This window comes from Microchirus variegatus, assembly GCF_963457635.1.
Source record: "Microchirus variegatus genome assembly, chromosome: 1".
Taxonomy (NCBI): Eukaryota; Metazoa; Chordata; class Actinopteri; order Pleuronectiformes; family Soleidae; genus Microchirus; species Microchirus variegatus.
The window spans coordinates 20,949,906-20,974,473 of record NC_139802.1 but is presented as its reverse complement, the minus strand read 5'-3'; the positions used below and the strand labels follow the sequence as shown (position 1 = coordinate 20,974,473).

The 24,568-nt window shown below is 41.2% G+C and overlaps 1 protein-coding gene across 1 annotated transcript in view; it reads right to left on the bottom strand.

The window, feature by feature from the left end:
• Nucleotides 1-24,568, bottom strand: part of sema6cb (semaphorin 6Cb) — a 191,920-nt gene that overhangs the window by 10,420 nt on the left and 156,932 nt on the right. Inside the window, exons 18-20 of the mRNA XM_083895548.1 lie at nt 17,711-17,769; nt 17,224-17,274; nt 12,299-12,454 (exon numbers count right to left, since the gene is read on the bottom strand). Of these exons, the coding sequence (XP_083751674.1) occupies nt 12,299-12,454; nt 17,224-17,274; nt 17,711-17,769 (266 nt within the window). The remainder of the gene's footprint in view (nt 1-12,298; nt 12,455-17,223; nt 17,275-17,710; nt 17,770-24,568) is intronic.

Here is a 24,568-nt window from a genome sequence, read left to right as displayed (position 1 = left end):
GGGGGGGGGGGTCCTGACAACATAACAACAATTTTATTTTTATATTGTTTTTTTATGTTTCAAATAAAGAACATTTTTGGAAAAAATAACAAATTACATAAAAAGGTCTACAGGAGGTTGATGGAGTCTTATTTGTGCTGATTTAAGTGTAACACACTGACATTACAATGACTTTATAAGCAGCATGTCTTCCTAAAGACATTATAAGAACTTTTGATTGATTTTTATTTATTTATTTTTTAAAAGCACTATTTTTGGCAGCATAAACGAAAAGCCATGTCTATGATGATATGTACACTCTTAGAAATAAAAGTGCTAAGTAGAACCAAATAAGGTTCTTCGGCTTGTCCTCATAGGAGAACCCTTTTTGGCCCTTTTTATAAAGGTTCCACCAAGAACCCTTGAAAAACACTTTCAAGGGTTCTCTGGATCAAAATGGTTCTTACTGGAACCATTAGTGTTACCAAGAACTCTTTCTTCAGGAAAGGGTTTTTCAGAAGCAAATGGTTCCAGGTAGAACCTCAGCCCTGGTAGAAGGACCCTTTTGGAACCCTTATTTCTAAGAGTGTATGACACTAATAACATGATACCGCAGAACCCTTATTAATTAATTTGCATAGACAGAAAACTGTTAAAGTTGAGCGGGCCAACGTGTCATGTGGGGGAATAATAATGACGTTTGATGAAAGAGCACATGCACTGGGCGGTGTCTTGTTTTCTTTCTTTCAGTTTTTTTGTTTTGTGTTTTTTTTTGACATGCAGTTGCATCAGAAAGTCAAAAAAGAAGAAGGAGATGATTTGCCATTCGGTCGCTGGTAAAGCAAAACAGTTCCAGAGCAAACTTCCACCTGTTGATGAGAGGAAAAGGCGGCAGTGGAAGAATCTTGGCTTTACCAACACACTTTAAAGAGACGGTCCACTCCAGCATCAGTGTTTGCTTTTGAAACAAATCATTAAAAATCACCACAAATTGAAGTTTGTTTCCTGAATATTTGGTGTAGACCTACAACTAATGGTTATTTTCATAATCGATGAATCTGTGGATTATTTTCTTGATGAATCCATAAAATGTGAGAAAATGTTAAAAAAAAAACTTTTGATGATTCAGTTTCATGATTTCTTCGTTATGTGAAGCAAAGAAACAAAGGAAATATTCACATTTAAGAAGCTAAAATGATCAGAAATCTTCATTTAATCATGAAAAAAGCTTCAAACCGATCAATCGATTAATTGTTTCAGATCTTATTTGGTGTTTTGCAGATTTCCCTGAACGACACTGTGTGAGGAGTGAACTGCTGCTTTAAGAGACGGAGAAACTGTTCGCAGGCAACTGAAATACCTGAGCACAGTTTCAGCCATCGGCTGTCAATCTGGAAGAAGGTCAGTGAGAGAGAGACAGAATTCAACAAAGGAGGCCGGTACAGGCTAAAGGGTTAGTCCAACTAAAATATAGAGGAGGAAGGAAGAAAGGAAAAGAATACAGGCAGGTAAAGTTGTAGAGAAACACACACCCCAGAGGTCAGTGAGACAGAGTGAACGGTAAGGGGTTAGGGCTAAGAGCTAGAAAAAGTGCGAGGGTGGGTTTGATCACTGTGGGCCCCCGTGGATCTCTGTGATGCTGACACCTCTCTATAATATCACACACACTCTCTATGAGTGTGTGTGTGATATTTGATGAATAAATGTGTGACTTTTAATGGAAAACACAAAAAAATTGCCCCAAAAGGTGACCACAAAATTTTGAACGGTAGTGTAATTCTGATCAGGGATAATTGGCCAGATTTCAGTCCCCAATCTGGAGGTCAGATTATCTGGCCAATTTATCCCGCAGTGTCAGGAGTTAATAGACACAATTTAAGTTTGTCATCATTGTCTTCCCAATATTTTTTTTATATTTATGACTTGAACGGCGACTGGGGGGCGTGAGCAGAACCCCCCGCTGTGAGCGACTTGACCCACTAAACGGATGTTGCGTACTTTAGTTTAGAACCGAAACATGGCTGCCCACAGAACGTCTCCCGAGCCCGGTGGACAGAAGAGCAAGAGGACAGCACTGTGGATTTATGGCAACTGTACGATTGCTTGTTTAAAGTGTCCCGCACGCTAAGCTAAATTAACGTGGGTTTCTGTGAGAGCCCAAATCCCTGGAATGTCCACCCTGAAAAGGTGTAGTAATCGTCTCTCTGTGCTTATTCAGGACTAAAATTTGACTTTGATCAAATTAGCATCGACTCTACTCGAATGTCCGGTGACATTTCCACGGAATTGATTTGTTGTACGTCACGACGAATAGAGGCGTAACGTAAAGTGTAAAGAGTAGCGTTGGGCCCGTTAACCACCATTAACGGCGTCAAAGTTAACGCATGGTGCATTTCCATGACGACTGAACAGAAAAAGACGCGCGTGACGTCATGTTTACGTGACTCCTGATTGTTAAAATGAGTCTCTAAAGTAACGCTAAACTTGAAAGACAGAGGCACACATACGGTTATTTGTAGCGCTGTTCTTTTCCTGTTAACGTGCCCAGCACTAGCAAAGAGACATCTGTAAATGGTTAAAGTATGTCTGAATATGACCCCAAAAAAGATTCCGAAGTGGCTTCTACTTCTAAAAATGAACGTGACAGAATAAACACTTATCGCAGCCTGATAGTATAGCTACAAAAAATAAAAAAAAACCTGTACATTTGATGTTTCAATATTTAAAAAGATGCAGTTATAAAATATTCAGGAAACAAGAGGGCAGGAAACAATGTACTTTGTAGTACATGGCGCAGATGCCGTGTCTTATCTATGGAGGACAATATTTCGCCTCCAGATATGGTAAATAAATGTGTATTTGTTTAACAATGCCAATAATTGTACATGTTATCATTTTCCATCCATCCATCTTCTACGGCTTTGTCCTCCACATGTGGGCCCATTTTTCTGGTTGTTTTATTTACAACCAGAAATTATTTACTTTCTGTGAAAGAAATGAAACAAACTGTCTCCAAAACAGCTTGTGGTCCAACCCTGGCTTCTTTTACTCCACACACAACACAGAGTCGGACTGACATGCTGGCACTCGTTTTTTTTCCCGTTTTTTTTCATTTTGCACCTTTAACTACAGAAACTTGTTAGCGGGTTTGAAAAGAGCAACAGCTGCCTCGTGAAGTGAAATCTTCAACGTGACGTGTTGTTGTGTGATCAAACTACTGCGACTTGAATCATCATTTTCTTGATACTTGAAACAATTTGTTTTCCACATTTATAAAATGTTAAAAAAGGATGTTACTACTGTTACTGCAGATATTCTGACAGTGGATAGATGGGACGTATTGCTTTTCTACCACTGACTGGATGATACAGGCGGTGTCTGTTGCCATGGTTTACAGAAGTATAAATAACTCTCTAGAAAAGTATCTAGCATCGATGTCGCCCCCTCCCCAGGATGCCAGCCCCTCTTCAAGCTAAAAGTTCAGCCTGAGTTCACGTTCTGCTCTCCTCCTGTTGTTTTTTAATGAGTTGAAAACTGCCTGTTTCACTTGATGCCATTATTGATGATACCGTCTCTTTGTGTCTCTTCGTGTCAGCTAATTTAGCTGCGAGCCTGGCTTTTTAGTCCCACACACGCCAGTTCATCTAAACGAGCCGAACAGTCCAGGAGAAAGGTCAAGTCATGACAGAGGACGGCCGAGGCGGAAGGGAAGTCGTGTGCAACGGTTATAACAACGCACAGATTTGTTTGTGAGGTGGGTGTATTCCCTGTCCACAACAACCAGCTCTAGCGCAGCCCCGACTGCTGGTATCTTTCAGAATAAGCGCAGGTCAACAGGCTTCTGCCACTGCCTTTAGTCTTCACCGGTGTTTACATAATCTAATGCAGCTTCCCACATTTGTATGAATATTCCACTTAGTGGTTTTTATCAGGCAATATCTGAGCAGAATAGTCACAAAGACACATTTGAATAGAATTAAGAGCACTTATGTCAAGCGACTGCCTTTTTGTACTTTTTACTCATAGCCTTAAAAGCTAGAGTGTGCAGCATTTTCCTAAAAAAAATAGTATAGACTAATGGCACTTTTCCATTATATCGCTTTTTTTTGTTTTTTTTCCATTAGCCATAGTACCTGGTACACTTCCGCATTCAAAAGTTTGGGGTCACTTAGAAATGTCCTTATTTTTGAAGGAAAAGCACTTTTTTTCCAAAGAATCTAACATTAAATGAATCAGAAATACACTCTATACATTGTTCATGTGGTAAACGACTATTCTAGCTGCAAACGTCTGGTTTTTAATAGAATATGTATAGAGTATATGTATATATATGTCTATAGCCGCCCATTTCCAGTGTTGCTAATTGCGTTAGAAGGCTATTGGATGACTAGAAAACCCTTGAAAACCCTTGTTTGCACAGCTGAAAACAGTTTTGCTGGTTCTTTGACGGAAGCAAACATGATGTATTTGAATAAAAATCATTATTTCTAAGTCCTGACGATATTTTCTAATAATTTTTGATGAATAAAAGTGTGACTTTTAATGGAAAACACACACAAAAACAAAATTGTAAAGGTGACCCCAAACTTTTGAACGGTAGTGACCTGCTCTTGTGAGGTTCCAAGCGAGCTGAGCCGATACTAAAATGTGACGTCAACAGCCACTGATTGCCGTCACTGGAATAGTCATGATCGCGACTTTCGACACAGGACTCAAACCGAACAGTGCCCAACTGTAGCTCAGGTTAAAAGACTTGGACATGTCTAAAATCGGAATATTTAACGTATTTAGCGACAGCACTGATGAAAGCCGGCCTGATCCTGAGCCAAATCACAATCCATTCCGCCGTATTTCAGTTCAGTGACTGTGTCAGGCCGAGTCTGCACTCCAGTCATGCAGGAAATGCTGAACTAATCTTTTTAATTAACTGATTCTACTGATTCAGTTACACCGAAAACAACTGCTTTGCCTGTCACTAGCTTGTGTGTGTGTGTGTGTGTGTGTGTGTGTCACTGCAGTTTCGTAAAGCCGTGCTACGACGACCCCTCCAAAGTTGAGGAGGTTACGAAAGTAATGGACATTGACGTACCTGATACCACACCCAGTGGAGTATAGTGCCAGGACTGTATCATGGAAAAGCGCCAACAGAACTAGTATAACTTTTGGTGTTCTAACGAAATAAACCTTGAAGGTCTGTTCTGTCGAGTTTGAGCTTCGAATCATACGAGCCACCATTCTGACTAATGCAAGGATAGAGTGGCTTGGACTAATGGTGAGTTCCAGTTGTAGTCAGAAGCCAGAGTTGATGTAATGTCAGATTTCAACCCAAAAACAACCTCATAAACACAGACAAAGGATGCCAAGGCGGCTGGTATTGCTAACGATCGCTAACAAAGGCTAGGCCGAGAAATGTTCGCATTTTTCTCAAATGGAACGTGGTTAACACCGATGTGTCTTCGCTCTTTATTCCGACTTCAGATATTTACGAAGCTTAGTAAGCACTCTTCCTTTTTGACATGAATGAAGTGGATTCATGGATCATTTATTTTCCCCCGCTTTGATGAAAGGGAAAGTTGGAAAGTTTTTGGAGCTCATTTGTCTGCCTCACATGTCAAACATAACAAAAGGCATCAGATCAAAGCCAAGGCTCTTCCACAGCCTCGGTACGTTCTGGTTTACTGACTGTCCTCATTTCTAAAAAGGTGATTATAGTTTCATGAGGGGAAAGGAAAGTTTAATCAAAAATCCTGTGACTTCCTTTAATGTCTGTGCGACGAGTGATAATGTAAGGATCGTCCTGATGTGGTCGGTTGACATTTAGACTGATACGGTGCTACGCAGCAAATGTTGGGCTTTTGTACTCGAACCATTTTATCAAGTAGTAAGTAGAGTATTACATGCAATGGTCTTTGTTCACCCACTATATTATTAGGTCACAGCATTGTAAGAAAACCCAGTGTTATTTGCGGCAAAAGACATTTTTCAGATTACAATACAAGGTATACGTAATAAAATGAATGACAGATAAATTACACCCTGTATCGCAATAATACAATACAGAAACTCCCGCCATAATTCTACAGCTGCTCCAATTCTGCCCCTTTCTCCTTTCTTTTGACTGCACAATGATTTCAAATCGCTGTATTTAATTACATCCAAACCTACGTTTGCAATTATACACAACAGTGTTATTACATTTCAGTCTATTACACACGCACATTTCTATTTATTATTATTCATAGTTTGTCTTAAAGAATAGAAAATCGCACATTTCTGGTTAAGGGGCAACATACTTTTGCATTTATTGTTTTTGAACAGTCTCACACCTCAATGTTTTTTTCTTCAATTCTTGATGGAGCAAATGTAATGCAGCCAATATCTTCCTTCCAGGTATTAACTAAGTATTCAGATTCAGATATTATCCAATCCTTAATGGGCTTTGGGCGTTCTGTGTGAACTTTAAAAGTTTTCCCTGTGCCTGCTTTCGTGAAAGTTCCACATTTTCATTTGAATGTGAGCCTTAAAGGATATGTATGTTCTGTATCTACTGTACCCTTAATAAGTACAGTTGTAAATACACCCAAGATGCATTGCGGACGGATTCTTTATCCGATCTGCCAGACCACTTTGGGAGTTAACTCCATCTAAGCACAGCCATAGCTAGCGTGAAAGCTAGCTTCATGTTAGGCTAACACTGGACATGATGCTCTAGTCTGCTGCTGGAAGTATTTGCAGAAGAAGAAGGGGAGTTAACGTAAAGTAAAGGGGGATGACTGTGATTGGAGAGCAGTCGGATTTTGATGTGGACACCGGAGACACATGTCAATGCTGAGTGTAAATGCTATATGCGCTATACAATCTGATCCGAGGTGGAAAGGGGGGGGGGGGGGCTTTTGCAAGATCGTTGTCCACAAACTGGAGGAAAGAGCTGATATAATGGCAAAATGGAAGAATTAAATGAAGCTACTTTGCGTTTTAGGACCCTGGCAGGGCTCTAATGGTCAAAGTGTCGGCCAACGTCAATATCATTAATAAAGCCTGTGCTTTTTCTGTACTTTCCCAAAGCTAAAACATCAGCAGTGACAACACAAAAACACCTTTATTTACTGGGAGCTGATGTGACATTAAGACTGGGGTGATTCATTCTCTGTGGCCAGGTCCAGGCCAAGTCTTAAATCTATCACACCTCTAACGGACATGTAATGACAGCAGTGCGTCAGCAGCATCTGCAGTCCTCCATTAGTCTCCAACACTTAACGCTCTTAGCCACAGCTTTGTGTTTGAACAGCACTCAAAGCAGAATACATAATTAATACGCAGCAGGTAGAAAATATACTTGACGCCGGCAGACGTGCGTCACGTTAAGCCCGCGTGAAGCCTGAGCCATTACATGGTCAGAGTCGCCAGCTGCGTTGATTAAAATGCACATCTGTTCGCTCAGACTCTGACCACAAACATGGCTGAAATGGCTGTCAGGTGGTGACAGCGTGTGAGTGACACGTCCACATTAGCAATATTGCAAGTCCAAATGGTCACAGTGGAGGTCAAAACAGTGTATAATTAATTCTTTAACAAAACATACGAGAAGGGTCCGTGTGCCGCCTGTCGTACAGTCGACAGATATTACTGAAACATAAAGGCCTCTCTGCACACTTGTCTGACTTTGTGTTACACATTTTTACCTTTGCAAATCCCCAATTCATTCTGTGGTCTTTCGCACCAGTCTCTGCTCCTCATTACGGTGACTTAAAGCTGAGAGAAATCCAAAATGAAGTCCTAAATCTACAAGTGCCGCCTTAATAAAGGCCAGTGGTTGTATGTTAGCTTTCAATTGCGTCAGCCTAATGGCTTGTGGGCTGAGCTAACTCTGTGTTAGCGCACTTTAATGTGATCTGGAGTGGAGACCGAGGAGCAAATTTCCTTTGTTACTAAGATGAATCTGGACATGCTTGCTGCACTGTTGTTTCCACTTCTCCTCGGGTAACTTTTTGTCTGCGTAGCTCTATTTTTGGACCACTATCAGTGCTCTCTTGTCAGCTGGCCCACCTTGCGTTGCCGTGGGAGATTTGTCACCCAGCGGTGGAGCCTCTACAGACGGTCCTGACACAAAAGCAGATACCTGGAGAGAAATGGACAGATTGGAGGCCTGTGATGTTGGTACTTCCACACCAGGTCCTCCTCTGCCTTATCTACCTGCCTGCCCACCTCTTTTGATTGAACTGGCAGCTCCACAATCTTTTGACTAAAATGGATTGTATTGCTGTTTCTGGTACGCCCTTTGTTGTCTGACTTCCCAGCCGCGGCTCCTTGCCGTTATTTATTTGTAATGGTCTTTTCTTATTGAAGCTTGAGTAGCTCATAATTGCAGTCACAGAGTCTGGCTGTGTGAATGGAAGCCTCGTTCACCTACTGAGGATTTATGGGCGTCTGATTGCCTGAACACGCGAGCAGCAAGGTCAGGGGGGGGAACGAAATGGAATCATTTCCTCAGTGAATCATGTCCAGATGAACAAAAAACATATTCCTGAACATGTCATGAGTTTAAAATTGTCTCTGGAACGCCATTTCTTCACATCACAAACAGCGTGTTCTTGCATTTCCCCTCACAGGCCTTGAAGCTCTTTGATTTGGCTTGTAATGTTAATCAGTACGAGTGTAAACTGTCACATTAAAAATGTAAGAAATAATGAGACTCAGGGCCATAAAGATGGAGGTGTAATTAAATATTCAGGAACTGGCTGGAGTTTTATAGGTCATGTCATTTGCTGGGGCAGCTGGGTGGTGCGGTGTGGTGCGGTGAGGCTGTTAAAAAGTGCCTCGGCTCTCGCTGCTGCAACATTTGACGACTTGAAGTGAAACCAGAACTTTTTAGTTGGAGACGTGAACTCAGGATCACAAACAACCTCACAATGTAACCCTTTAAGGGTGGAATTATACAGTTCTGAGGCAACTAAAAATGTCACAAATCCGCCTTGTGAAGTCTGACAATATAATTTGTGTTTAACATTTGAATAACAGTGGATTATACAAGAAATCTGGATACTTCAGCTGGAGCTCTCAATAAAATGATATATATATTTTTAATTATCTACAGACCTTTTTGCTCAATATAACTACAGGTTATTAGTTACTAAGGTTTAATAATAATATTTGATAATGCTGGACATATTAACGGTGTAAACGCATGACGTGTTTCCATGACGACTGACCGGAAAAAGACACGCCTGACGTCATGTTTATGTGACTCCCGATTGTTAAAATGAGTCTCTAAAGTAACGCTGAACTTTAAAAACAGAGGCACACAAATGCAGTACACAGGTACGCTGGTTATTTGTAGCGCTGCTCTTTTCATTTAATAAACAGACCGCTGTCCTATTGTGTTTTCTCTCTTTGTAATTATTCCTCCTACTCATACTAGCCATGAAGGCTAACTATTCTATTTGTTGCTACTGTTGTTTTAATGACTTTACTACCCTATGTTGTTGACATCAACCTGCCAAAGGGACTAAAGATGGAAATTAGCCGTTTGGCTATAATCTTGCATATTTACATGTGTATGTTCATTAATATGTATTTTACCCTGCTTTAAATAAAATAAACTCAAACTCATCGACATCACGCAAGTCTTTTTCCGGTCAGTCACCATGGAAACGTGTCATGTGCGTTGGAGTTGATGCCGTTAACCACCGTTAACGTGCCCAGCACTAATATTGATTATATTGACTGATTAAGCCTTTAACAGTTGTGTGAGTGGCAGGATGTCGTCTATAAATGGTCGACATTCGTCTTTCATATGGTTATTTTTATGAAGGGGAAAAACTGCAGAGATGATATTGATCGAACAGAGTGGACGTCACAGGTTGCACTTGTACATTTAGCTCTCTGAATCTTTGACACAGTGCTCATTTATCGATTGGTCACAGGTTTAACGAGGAGGAATCAAACATTTCCTGTCATCGCCTGTCATCTCTGTGACGAGACGCCGCTCTCTGTGCGTTACCTGAACTCTTGTTTCCCACGTTTTTGTGGATAATTCTTTGACGTGGCTAAAATTGAGAAATGTTTTACATTTTAATGTTGGAAATATTTAGCAAAAGGGGGAGTGAGACATGATGAAAACTTTGAAAGCCTGCGTCAGCGCCCTCTGTGTTGTTGTGTGATGAAAATGTAAATTTACAGCATGTCCGAGAGGATTATAGACATTACTTGGTTCGTGCTCTTGAATTTTTTGAGCTGTGTGGGAAAACATTGAGGGAATATCGTTTGCTAGTGTTGACAAACTAAATAAAAGATGAGGAGAGTTCACGTGGGAGTTCAGCGCCGTTTAAACTCAGGTTGATTTGAGGAGTTAATTAGAGCTGGTGCAGTATCTGCTTTAAGTCATTAAATCTTTCAAATTGGCGGCACATGGAGACGTATGGCTGAATAGAAGGGGAGAAGGGCAGGATAATGTGACCCTGCCTTCGATATTCTTCAAGCCACTAACTTAACAGTGTCTGTCCCTGAATGTGTGCGGCAGTTTTCTGCTCGATTCACGCAGCGTCCTGTCATTTAATCACACAAGGCTTTAAGTTGGCAGAATCCGTTAAAAAAGGCGCTCAGGAAACGATGCGTCCCGTCATGTACAGCTGGGAACTACTGAGGTGTATGGATTAAAGGAAAAAGAAAAAGAAAATCACTTATCAGCGCTTGCCGCTTATTTCTAAGCGAACTAGGGAGTTAAGTGTTAGTGAGCTAATGAACGTGATATTTCACCCTGGAAGAACATTCGCTCATATTAGCTTAGCGTAGCATAGCCATCCGTCGCAACAGGTTCATGGCCGACCGTCGACAGCGTGGAATTTGTGTCAATATTTTCAAACACTTTTTCAGAAGCAAAAATGATTTCATCATTCAAAAATACATTATTTTATTTTTTGAAAATACATTTGTTCTTTGCGCACGGTTCAAAGAACGGGAGAGAGTTGATATATTTAAGAAAATGGAAATGTACTTTTAATCTCGGTAATCTGCGACTTTATTTTCATGTATATTTGACACTTTATGGCTGAATCCCAATTCCTTCCCCTTTATTGGAGTTCCCCTTGGCCCTCAATACAGAGTTGAGGGTGCTAGGGGTAAGAATGTTCCCCTAAGAAATGAGACACCCCTCCATTACCGTCACGTCATCCTCACTTAATGCTCGCAGACTGCTACATCAACAATCGAGTCGGAAAGCAATATCAGAGCAAAGCTCGGTATAATCAACCAAGGAGTAGTAATAGTAACAAATTCACTGCGCGCTAATTTCACTTAAAACCTTAACGTGTCATGTCAAGGGTTATCGGATATCTTATCTAAACAAATAGCGATAGCAGTTAGCTAACCACTTCCGAAAGAAACCCCTGGATATTAGCATCGGCTACGACTAGCTAGTAATTCAAAACAAACTTGACTAGTGATTCAGAAAAAACGTTAACAATTGAGCAAGACCACAATAGTATCATAGACATGACTGTCGTAATTAATATGCTGAAAATACATTTGTGCGAGTCCTTGGCTTGAGCCATCACTTCCAAAAAGATTTTCTGGCCGGCTTTCAAACTTCGTTGACAGGTGACGCGGGGGATGCTTGGAAATTCCTCAAAACCCTCCTTTTCAAGTGCGGTCCTTTGGAAGCTTCATTTCAAGGGCTACGTAGCCCTAGGCTAACACTAACCCTTAACCCAAATGAGAAACGAGACAGCCCATACCCCTCACATGAACGCCCAAAAACAAAGGGTAGGGGGGTAAGGGGTGGAATTGGGATTCAGCCTTAATCTCATAAATTGGACTGTATTTTCTCGTATATTTGAAATTTTTAATCTCGTAGATCTGAGACTCTGAGCTTGTGACAACTTCTGGTCCGTTGAGCTGTCGCTCCAAAACTCAGCAGCCAACCAGCAGACAGCTACTTGAGGCCCGCCCACGGCGCAAAGAACAAATGTATTTTCAAACAATTAAATCACATTTTTGAATGATTAAATCTATATTCTTCTTTGCTTCGTGAAATGCGTTGTGTTGAAAATCTAGTTCCATGGAGACGTTTGCTGGTCATGACTCATTCGCTCATCGACTACTCATCGGCATGAGGGAAAACATGGAACAGTAGAGCTGATGCTATGGAAACACAGGTGAGATGAGGGAGCACAGTGTACAGTTACAGGCATGCGTGCGCTTGCAAAGGTTTTACCAGAGTGAAACATCATTTCTGTTAGTGGTCAGTCTGGGTTAGATGTGCACAGGGGCCCAGCAGTGCAAACCCCGCCCCCCAAAGAGGACACACATCCCTCCCCCTTACCCTCCATCTCCACACTGATTGGCTCCGAGTCAGGTGACCCTTGTTCCCCCCCTGGGGGAGGGCCATCAGGACCTGTACCTCTTTCAGGGTCACCTGCCTCCTTTGGGAACGCCGCCCCATGATAGGTTGTGCTGGTGCTTGTGGGTGTGGTCTTCCCTGCGGTTGTAACGGAGGGGGAGGAGGAGGAGGAAGGAGGAAGGGGGGGGGGGGCAACAGAGTGAGTGATTAGTGAAATGTGAATCAGCCCCGAGACAATCAACTGCACAAAAATGAGGGTGAGTCCTGAGTGGAAAGGAAAACCAGCACCTGTTAAACACCAGTGATGACAGTGAGCAACGTGATGGACACACAGAGCAGACGCTGGATCCATTCATCATTTCATTTACACACACGCACACACAACAAACTTCAAGTGCTTATGCTGCGTTCCAGAGCCCATCCAAACCAGTTGGACGTGGGACTTATCCTACCTCCAACTAGAAAAAGTGCACTGGAATACCTATCGAAGTGGGACCTCCTACTCGCGAAGTCGGGGCTGATCGACCTACCCCGACTTCACCAAAATGACGTCGGAGAATAATGGTGGCGCCCATGAAGTCACATGAATAGGCTATAAACTTTTCTGCGTGTAGAGTTGTTTTAAACACAGCGATTTTATCACAACTTGTTTTTCATGTTATGTGAAATATGTCGGTTGTTATCCATTAGCATGAAGATATGTAGGGCTACGGTAAAAGTATACTCATGACGTTATATGTATCGCTTTCACATATACGGCTTGCTTGTGTATGTGAGTAAAGTGAATTGCTGACAGTTAAAATGCCTCTTCAAACATAAATCTAAAGCGCCGCGATCGTCACTGTTTTCTAACATTCAACTTCAATTGCTGGAACGCTTTGAAGTAGGAGCTAGTACAATTCAGGTAGGATATGTCCCACATCCCATTTGTTTGGATGGGCTCTGGAACACAGCATTACAGTGTACTTCACCCACATTCATCCTCCCAGATGTCCTAGTTTTTGGCATAAATTCTTTATTTTTTAGACATTTGAAAGGGTTCAGGTACTTTAATAATATGAAACTGCTGCTTATGTGCGCTAATTCAACTATCTAGCTATCATGATGTTGAGGATGTTTCATCACCAAGGACTCATTATTGGACAGTTTGGCATTGTCAGTAATATTAATTTTGCATACGATAGTGACAGAGGATGTCACAAAAAAGTACATATCATAAAACCCAAACCAAGGGAAATTGTAATCTAAATTGTCAATCTAAGCTATACAAGCTAAACTAATTTGACTTAAATCTGTTCTTCTTCTTCTAAATCTTGTAAAAAATGGCAGCTGCAGAACGTCAGCTCTCAGTCCAAATAAGGGTAGTTAACGGAAAGTAAGTCTAAAACTAAAACTAGCAGTGAAAAAATAATTTAGTTAACTGAAATAAAAATAAAAACCACAATTTAAAAAAAAATAAAATAAAAACTAAACTGAATTGTAGATTCAGATTGAATTAATTCTGGAAAATATTTACCTGCAGATGTTAAAGGTTAAGGTTAAAGGATTTGATAATCCATATTTGATTTATCACACATTCTTTTCAGCGTCTACAAGTCAAGGCCTTCTATTAATACCTGAAAAACTACAACTAAAACTACATAAAAAGTGAACTGAAACTACTAAATCATTTGTTGAATGAACTCAAACTAAACTGACATAAAAAAAAGCAAACTTAAAAACTAAATAGAAGCTAATGTAAAATTTAAAAACTCTAATAACCTTGACTCAGAGTCTTCTTCTCTAACTGTGACACCCCCACCATTAAAACTCCTCCTAAGTGTTTTCACAGATGTGTGTAAACAGATAGAGGTGGTGTAATAAGAGGCTCAGCCATGTGTTTCCACGTCGCCCCGTCTTCTGAGCTCAGCTGTTTCACAGAAGCCTCAGTTGTGTCGAGGCAGAGCAGCGGACATTTGGAACCATTTCAAAGCCCAAAAAAAGAGAAAAATCCCACTGGGGCATTAGTTGCCAAAGGCCTTGTACTATCAAACATATCACTCCATATCTTGATCGCATTATTAGCCCTCTGTTGTCCTTGAGGTCCGGTGCAGCCTCATGCTGCTATTGGCTTGGGCCCACGCGCTAATAAGCTAACCCTAATGTTAGCACTTGGGGACAAAAAGGGGGGCTTTTTTCCCCTCTCGCTGACTGTGAGCCAGTAGACAAGGTTCACTGTGAATGAGTAAACCCCGTCAGTTCACCATCTGCGCTGGGCAAATTAAAAGTATACACCAGGGGAGTGTTTGGTCCTGGCGCCTCAGACAGTAGCTCCAGGACGTCAGCATTACTTCAATCTATCACCAGCGTGCTGTTATACGCGTTGCATCTTTTATTTCTTGATGAAGTACAAAAATAAAGCACAGTATCCCGACAGAGGAACTTTTGATTACCTTCACGGGAGCTGGCTGGCCGCGATTATTTGGGTAACAGAGAAGTGGAAAAGCTTTGGTGAGCTTTCAGAGCCGGCGAAGAACGAGAGAACAGCTTTGTTCAGCATATGGCGCGCTATTGTCTAGGAAAGCTGATAATTGATCGTCAGTGCAGTGACTTAAAAACATTTTTGTGTGAATCAGCTTTTTTTTTTTTTTTTACAAAAAAAAAGACACTAAAAACAACAACAGAGACCAAATCCGAGTGTGTGTTAAATTCTTGAAATAGTTCAGTGAAGCATGCGGGTGGTGAGAACCCCCCTAAGGATGAAGCAGTAGGGTTGCTCATCAAGTCCCGCTACCGACTGAGTGGTAATTCTGATCTAGCGGGGAGGCTGAACAAACCACTGAGGCACTGTGTGTGTGTGTGTGTGTGTGTGTTCCAGCCGAAGCCAATGGCAAACAAAGTGGCCTCTGTTCAGAGAAAAGACACTGAAATAGATGAAGGATGGTGCTGTGTGGAGCCGTAATGGCCGACATCTTCCAGCGTGATGGACTCGCCGCTGATGCTAATCACTGCTTTGGATCAGACGCTGCCTTTAACTCCCTTGTGTCCTTATTTGTTCAGCGACACAGAGATCATTCTTTGAGCAAGTCTCAAAAAGTCCTCGAGAAAGTTTCAGTGGGTGTTTCTTCTTTCTTTTTTTTTTTTTGAGTTGTTAAGAGGGAAAAAAGGCAAACAAGGCTGGACGTCAACGATCTGACAAAAAAAATGAGCGGCTTGGAATGTCGCCCCGTTAGAAAGCCAACACCGACTCCTCAATCTTATCCGAGGGCAAGCCTGCCTGGCAGCATTTCTATTTCTATTCCAGCCGTGCCAGGGGCAGCGCGGTGTGGCCGGCGGGGGAGTAATGGGACGTGACAGGGATGATGATCCTTCTTGATACAGGGCATTAGGCAGCCTTGCCGGCAAAGCTCCCAGTCCATCAAAGGAGCGATGCTTCAGACAATGGCTTCAATGTTTGGGGCTGTCGGAATGGCCGAGAGGTGACCGGCCATTCAGCTGCCTCAATGAGAGATTCTGTAACCTCCCCGGTTAGCAGTTAGGCATAAAGAGCGGAGAGAGTTACTCTGAAGACATGTCAGTGAATAAATGTGACAGAGTAACACTGAAAAGAACAGTCGGACTTGGCCGTAAACTCATTTGTAGAACAAGAAAAACAAATAGTGGTCCAAAACTTCAATAAATATTTTTTTTCAGGTTCATTCAGTTGTTTTTTATTTATTTAAGTGCGAAATGAGGTGAGTAGAGTAAAGTGATGTGAAGATGATGGTGTATGACGTGGAAATTATGTGTTAGCTGTACTCCTTGCTGTACGCTCTACATCGCCCACTTCAGGTAGAACTTTACACTTTAAGTGGGCGGAGCTACAAGTGCCTCTTCTTGTAGCCACGCCCCCGTCTCTTTCTTTTACATTTGCATATCTGTGACCAAACTCTAAACTTGACTCGTCTGCTTTTAATCTCTTTATTCCGCTGACTCTCGCGTGATTTGAACGTGAACGTGAATACCCACCACTTGCTTATAGATCTGCCCACTTTTAGCCCCGCCCCCCTCACTCCTCTCAACAGCAGTGGACGTTATGCTCCTACTTATCATACTGTATTGATATATACATACATATATACACACATGTGTGTGTATAATAATATAATTATATTATATTATTATAATTATAATATAATTATATTATATTATTATAACAATAAAAGAGCGTCCACAAAGTGACAATGTTCTCCTTTTGTGTTTGGAATCATCAGAGCAGCTGTCTCCCACTGATGACATCATAATTATTACAATTATGTTTTTACATTGATGTGGAACTATGCGTCTACAATACATTTTAAAGTTTTATACAAGGTTTGCCTTTGAAAAAACCAAACTAAAATACCTCTTTATATACACTCCAAAAACTCCTCTGCGCTCGACTAAATACCAGGACACGAGTTGCACATTTTTTTGGCCTAGTAAAAATCTGTCTGTGAACAGAGTCTAGAGGAGGCTCACTTGATTTACACAATGCTTTAAGGTTATGATGTGATTATTGATCATCAGCAATGCCAAAAATGTCCCGTCCCGTCAGCTTGAATAATTAATCGTACTATTATCTGACCAGTCACATTACCAAGAAGGTTATATTTCCACGTCGCTCGGTTTTGCTTGTTTGTTTGTTTGTCCGCAGGATGAGACAGAAAACGGATAAAAAGATTCCCCTCAGAGATGGGGGAATGAACCGAGGACAAACTCACCAAACATGCCGTACATATACACTCTGGGCATGTCCTTCTACGTTGTTGCCGTAAAGTGGTGGCAGAGAACGGGTAATATGACCAAAAGATACCCAGCAAAACAAACAAAAAGTGCCTAATTTCTTCATTTTCGTCAGTACTCAGGAGGGGCAGTTCAATGAAAAGACAAAAGACACGTTCACTGACCATACGCTGAATCGAGCGCCGTGTTTTGCTTGCGAGTGGTCGCCAGGACGTCTGGAGAGGAGAAGATAAGAGAACAGACATGAGTGCAAGTTAAAGTTCCTTCATTTTTAATGTGCTGTCCTCCGTTTGCATTACTTAACACAACCCAAACACCCACGAAAGACCTTAAAAAACAACAACAATAACAACGAAAAAAACAAAAAAAAACACACTTCTATGAGCAAAAGCTAAATTAACATAGAAAGAATGAGATCAATATTCCAGCAGGGATTTCAAACGGGGGCGGCACAAGCTCTTCAAACTTCTCCAACGTGAACTCGCTGGAAATAAATACATCATAACTCTCCGTTATAATTTGTTAGTTCCGCAATCATGTGCCCGTTGTTGCTCTGTCATCAGGATCTGATGCTGCTCGACAGCTCCGCTCTCCCTCTTTGTTTATTGCTTATGTAAATCACTGAAAAATGAATAAATATCTCCATCTCACCGTGGCAGGTATCAGGATACTGCTGGTAGCCGTTCTCCACATCCTGTTCAAATCCGCCTCTGGAAGAAGAACACACACGCAGAGTAATGAAGACAAAGAGAGCCATCAATGAATTTGCATCAGTCCATTTCTTACAAAGTTTCTTATTGAGTTTTCCCTAAAAATTGTTGTTGTTGATGAGGAGAGAAATTGAATTTGTCTTCATCTCTGAAGAGCCAAACCTGGAGAAGATGTTGCTCTTCAGCGGTTGTGTTTTTGCCTTTAATGTTGTCATTTCCTTGTGAAGGTATTTACTTTCCCACACAACCTGATTCCTCAGCTTGGACTTCCGCTGACTCATTTGTCCTAAATGTTCTGAATCGTCTTGTTGGGCGATTACAGCTCTATTTCACACTACTCTTCGACTGCTGCTGGTACACACTCTTAGAAATAAGTGTTCCAAAAGTGTTCTTCTACAAGGGCTGAGGTTCTACCTGGAACCATTTGTTTTTCAAGTGTTCTTGGTAACACATTTTGATCCAGAGAACCCTTTAAAACCTCTTTCCTGAATAAAGGGTTTTAAAGGGTTCTTGGTAACAGGGTTACCAAGGGTTTATAATAGGTTCTCCCTGGAACCAACAAGGGTTCTCCTATGAGGACAAGCCAAATAACCTTATATGGTTCTACATAGCACTATTATTTCTAAGATTGCACCTCTGAAATAAAGGCCTCGCTGTATGATCGTTGCATGCGAGTATACATATAATTCTCTGTGCTGATTCTGACATCCGACCCTCCTCTAAATTTCCAGGTTATCAAGGGCCTTAAGGAGGAGACAAGGACATGTTTGTGGGATGCACTTTTCTCCTCACCAAGTCATGCAAAAAAAATGACAAAACGATGATTGAACGTCATAAAACAAGAGCACACCCAGAGAGCGCAGACCAAGCCAAGGCTTCAACACTCTGTCACTCTGTGTTTTACATACAGGCACATGGACTTTTTTACATTCTGAGCCACTGAATCCAGGATGTGCATAGAACTTTACCGATACATGGTCAACGATACTGATAATATCAGGATACAACAATTCTGTCATTGCAGGACAATCATACAGCGATGCATCACGATATCTGTGTCCGTGAAAAGTTAAATTGTGCAGGATTTTCTCTATTTATTCCCAAAACGGAGAATAACGTGCATAAAGTCCATGTATTGAGCGTGGTTGAATGCATCTCTTAGCATAGCAGTGCATCTCCACCGTTATCCCGCTGTAAACTCAACCCAAGTTTCCCCTCACACATTTGAGCAGAGCCGCCAAGAAGAGACGTGAAGTAGCGACGCCCAGTGAGTGACTGAAACTAGCAGGGACTATTGACTTTAAAGCACTTTGTCAATTTGTCAATTAAAATACCGATATTTGCGCCCGTGTGTCGATTATCATGTTGTGCGAGGAAGGACGACAATATGTTACCAAATCTATATTTTGAATTTAAAATGCGACCAAATTGTTTGTCCATTATAAGAAATAGGGATTTATTGCATGATTTTTGTGACAGCATCAGAGGGTAGATTCTTACCAAATTTGAATAGGGACATACTTTGGTGAACACTTGGGAATAGGGAACACATATTCACCATCAACTAGGTGCTTACTAAAATGCATATACGTAGCATACTAGCCCTTTGTTTGCATTGTTGCATTTAAGTTACTGTTGTAAGTTACTGTTGTATGTCTTTTTCCTTCTGTTTGGCACTTTGTTGAATTTGTCTTATTTGTTTATTTTACATTTATTTTTGTTTTATTTTATTTTATTTTATGTATCTTTTAACTCTTGTACATCTCCACTTTTACCTCCCAATTGTTGCACAATAATTTCCCTCGGGATAAATAAAGCATCTTGAATCTTGAATCTTGAATCTTGAATTATTAGTAGGAAACATCTTAATTTATGTCGTAATAGAGGTAGAATAAGGTTATTTGGAATAAGTGTGCTAAATGATTACTAATAAAGGGCTAGTATGTGACTTATATATGTAAGTAAGCACCTAGTTCATGGTGAATTTGTGTTCCCTAATCTAAAGTGTTACCAAAAAAATTGATTCATCATAAAACTGTAGACAGGAAGTTGCTAACGGGTGGACAAACTTAAAGAGAAACCCATGCAGATGAAAACATCACCTCCTTCCTTGGTGGAGGTTTTATGACTCAATCTAAACGACCTTGACAATAGAGGCACATTTGAGCAAAAACAAAAAGGTCAATCCTGTCAAATAAATCCATTATTTTAACATTTGCAAGTTGAACTTCCTGTTAAATCCTCTCGTTTTGCCTCCTTTTGAAGCTCTCGAGAAACCTCAATCTGACAATTACCGATCATTCTGCTCCTCTGCTGATAACGAACATACAATCGGTTCCCCGTTCTCGTCATTCACCTCCGAGTCAATCACAAATCAAAGGCTCATCGAGACGCATCCGTGGCGGCGTGCTCGCGCACGGCGGAGAGTGCGGGAGCTGCTGGAGCCGAGCGGGAGCTTTTTGCATCTACGCCAACAACCCTCCCACTCGTTGAAGTGAACCAGATAAAACACACATGGGCTCCTGCACCGCACAAGTGTAATGATCCGGTATCCACGCAGAAACACTTTGTACAGGCACGCACGCCTACTCTACAACAAACCAATTAGTTCCTTATATAACCTGAACACAACCCAGCATTACAGTGTATGCAAACACAAGACTTCCAGCACCTCGCTATAATTAGCCAACAAACCTCACACAAACACGAGAAAATACATAACGCTGCAAACACATTTTTAGATTTACTTTCTTCAGAGTCGCAGGCGACAACATAAGTAAACTTTTCAGCTCCTGAGAGCAACAACAAATCGTCAACACTGAACCGAAGTGGAAGGAATAACAAAAAAATTAATCCTTTTAAGAGTCAGAGCTCGAGTCACCGACAACAACTGGTACAGAGCAGTGTTGCTCAGATGTTAACAGGCACCGTCACTTCACTCCTACACCGTCTCACACAGGTTTAATGGTTATATTCAGCATTTGTTTTAGAAATCTTCACACTGCTTCTAAAGCAATAGTGTCAGTGATAGGTTTGTGAAAGACGTGTTTGTTGACCTATTTAATCAGGTTAATTAAGCGTTTTGCGTCCTCGATTAATCGAAGAATAATTGGTAGAATACTCGATTACACACCATGTGGTGGACACCAGTATTGTATGGTTGCAGCAGCTGATGCCTCTGAACTCACAGGTGCCAAATTCCAGAAGACTTTAAGATTCTTATAGGTGACATCATGACCACTTGTATGGGACATAAAATAGTGGTATAGACCTGCTTTATAACGCTATAATCCGTGCAATAAAAGGCCTGTGACTGCAGTTTTTCCCCTGGATCAAAGCAGCTGACTGAGTGCGACCAGGCCGGGAACATAAACTATCGATGGATATAAATCAGACCCAGGGAATGAATTTGGTGAATTTTTAACCTCTTTTCAAAACATTTTTTCATTAGGGTTTTATGAATGTTTGACATCTTAACGTTGTCTTGTTTTCATTGCCATTCCTGTTTGCCGAAAATGTAATTTATCATTCCTATATTTGTGCATTAAAGCATTAAGGTGGCAACTCCACCGACAGGATTTCTAAGTCACTTCCTCTATTTCCTGAGACTGGTCAGGGGTCGGGAAAATTATGATCAAATCAAAGACGGCCTGGCTGATACTCTGCAGGAGTGTGGGAGAGAATTTATGATGAAAGACCGTAAACGGTATGATATAAATCAAAAAGGAAAAGTGTTTGTTTCCTTAAGTTCATATTTTCCGACTTATTTAAAGCCGCGGTTCGGGTTTACTTTTTTACCCTTTTATTATCAACAGCTACCCCCCCGAAGGAAGAACTTTCAACCTTCAATAAATCCCACCTGCTAACACATAACCCTGCAGCTACAGCTTGCTATAGGTATGGTATATCTTGGAAAAATCCATATGGATGCATAAAGCAGTCGCAGTGGGAGGAAAGAAAAGTTTATACTTCTATTGTGGCTGTAGTCAGTGAATTTCTGAGAAAAAAAAAACAGTTGATTATTGAGTCTCACGTCCACTTCAGGTCATAAAAGGCAATAAAAGTTGTAAAAAAAAGTACAGTGACCTTTAGCTTTTAAAATGATTACAACAGAGACGTGGTTGCTAGGTTGCGTCCTGGAGCCATGTTCTCCGGTTTCCTCCCATCGTCCAAAAACATGCTTTAATTGGACACTGAAGTGAAGGACAGAGAAAACAAGCTAACCTTGACTGAGGCTCAAAGTTTTGTTTTCCCATCTCGAGGAGAAACGACTGCAACTAACGATTATTCTCATAATCGATTAATCGTCCGGTCCATAAGATGTCAGAAAAACATTAAAAAATATTGATCAGTGTTTGTCAAGCCCGGAAATGACGATGTTCTAGAATGTCTTGTTTTGTCCACAAACCAAAATGATTCAGTTTTTCATGATTTCGTTGTTATGTGGAGCAAAGAAACTTTAACCTTTAAGAAGCTAAAACAATCAGGAATCTTGTTTTAATCATGAAAAAAGTTCCAAACCGATTAATTGATTATCAAACTAGAGCAATTGTTTCAGCTCGATCACTCACTTCTCACACATAGCACCTTTAAATGCTTAGGGGTTTTGTTCTCTTTTAGATCAATTTATTATAGAATTATTCATCTTTAACTCCGACATTGATATTGTTGACATTTTTATTACAACATTTAATGGGGGGGGAAGAGCTTCCACAGCACTGGCTGAGAGACACATTATTCTTGTCAGCTCGTCAAAAACCAGGTAAAAGTGCTACACAAACGTGGACTTTGAGCCTGACGCGAGCTCCTCTGAAAATCGACAATACAAAAGGAGTGAAGTGGGTTTTAATGGCACAAAGGAGGCAGAAGCAGCAGCCAGGCCGCGGTCGTACATTTGCTACCTCCGCCTTATTTAAAAGCTGGCGAATAAATGAATATGTAAATGGTTTTGTTTCAAAGGTTTCACCGCTGGACACACAGTGTTTCCTACCCTGTTGTTAAGTGCACTGGAGGCCTCAAGTTTCCACCTCACACCTGTGAAAGCTGCACGCTGAACCGCGCCGTGCTTCGCGGCTCGCACCAGTTATGTCACTATTTTTATAAAAAAAAAAAATTTTGCACACCCACGAGTGAAACTCACATTTATGGTCAGCACAGAGAAACGTTCCATATTTTTTTGGGCGGATGAATATGAAAACAGCCTTCTCGTGTCAAACTGTGCACATAAATCACTCGGCTCGGGGAACGTCAAACGTGGCTGGCAGCGAAGCGACGATAAGCAAATCCAATCACGACAGACTTTTTACGCGACGAACTGGAGTGAACCGAGAGCTTGTCAACAAAGCCGAGTTAACTAGCAGCGAGAGACGGGTCATCTTCACCCGTGAACAAGCACGTCAGACTTGTCAGCGTCAAGACGGCATAACTGACCTTCTGTTGTGTTCACGAGTTTGAATAAAGAAGCTGAACTGAATAAGAATCTGTCCAAACAGAAGAAACCGCTGGCTGTCAAATGTCGACATCTGTCTGGGGGCCATGTCCCATGTTATACTGACACACATAACAAAACAAAACCCCGGGGATCTGAATTCTAAGTTGTCATCATTTTTAAATATTAATGTCATTGTTCTCACTCTTCCAGCAGGTTTTATATTCCCAGTGTGTGACCAACACCCGAAAAGGCAAGGTTGTAGATTTTTATTTCACAGATCACAGGGGAAAAAGAAGAGCATTTTCTGAACGCTGCATTGACTTGAGTCTCGAATAACAAACCACAAAAAAAGATGTCTTCACTCCAGCATATGCACAACAAATTAACACCTGCATGTGAAAGAGTTCATAAACAAGACACAGTGCAGGTACAGGGTATGACTGGTTTCATAAGTAGCTCACAGGACAAAAATGACGAACTGCGCGAGGACATGACTCAACTACAGATGTCCGGTGTCTTGTCGGCGGAATGAGAATGAGTTACATTATTGACCTTCTTTTAATGTTTAGTGCCTCGTTACTCACCGTCTGTTGGCCTCATTGGAATTATTTACAAATAATCACGAGTAGAATATGAATCACAGATATCAAAGCTGGGGTCAGTAAGTGTGGACACAGACTCTCTCTCTCTTCTAGCCCAATCGGAATAAAAATGTGTCAATCCAAAAACTGTGATCTGATACAGTCCATTCAGAAAAAAAATTCAGATTGGAGCTGCTGAGAACGCTGGGTTTTATTGTATTCTCGGGTTCAGAGAGATGTCTGAAAAAAAAGCCTGGAATCGTGACTTAAGGATCTCATCTCTTCAACAGCAGATCCTGCTGCTCCGGTTGCGTACATTGAGCCGCAAAAGAAGGAGAACATCCATTATGGAGGTGTTTCACTTGAGACAGTGCCTTCTGACTCTGGGTCAGACTCCTGGTCAATGGCGTAAAAAGGGAATGCGGCGGGGAGTCGTGACCAAGCTATTTTTAATCGATCCTGATCATTTGGGGTAGATTTCCATGAGGGGTGTGTGCGATAGCTGCATCCGTTACGTAAATAGTGTGATATCACATACCACCGCAAGACAGTGTAGCCCGCCTATAAATTCCCCCCCAAAAAATAAAATTGTTTCCATAAACATATACGGCAACAATGGAGAACACGAACGTTGACAAGTTTCCATGACGACTGACCGAAAAAGATAAGATAAGATAAGATAAGATAGCTTTATTTATCCCACAGTGGGGAGAGAACAGGGTTTCGTGTGTGATGTCATGTTTACGTGCCACGGCAAAGGAGTCTAGGCACCGTTTACCAGTTAGCT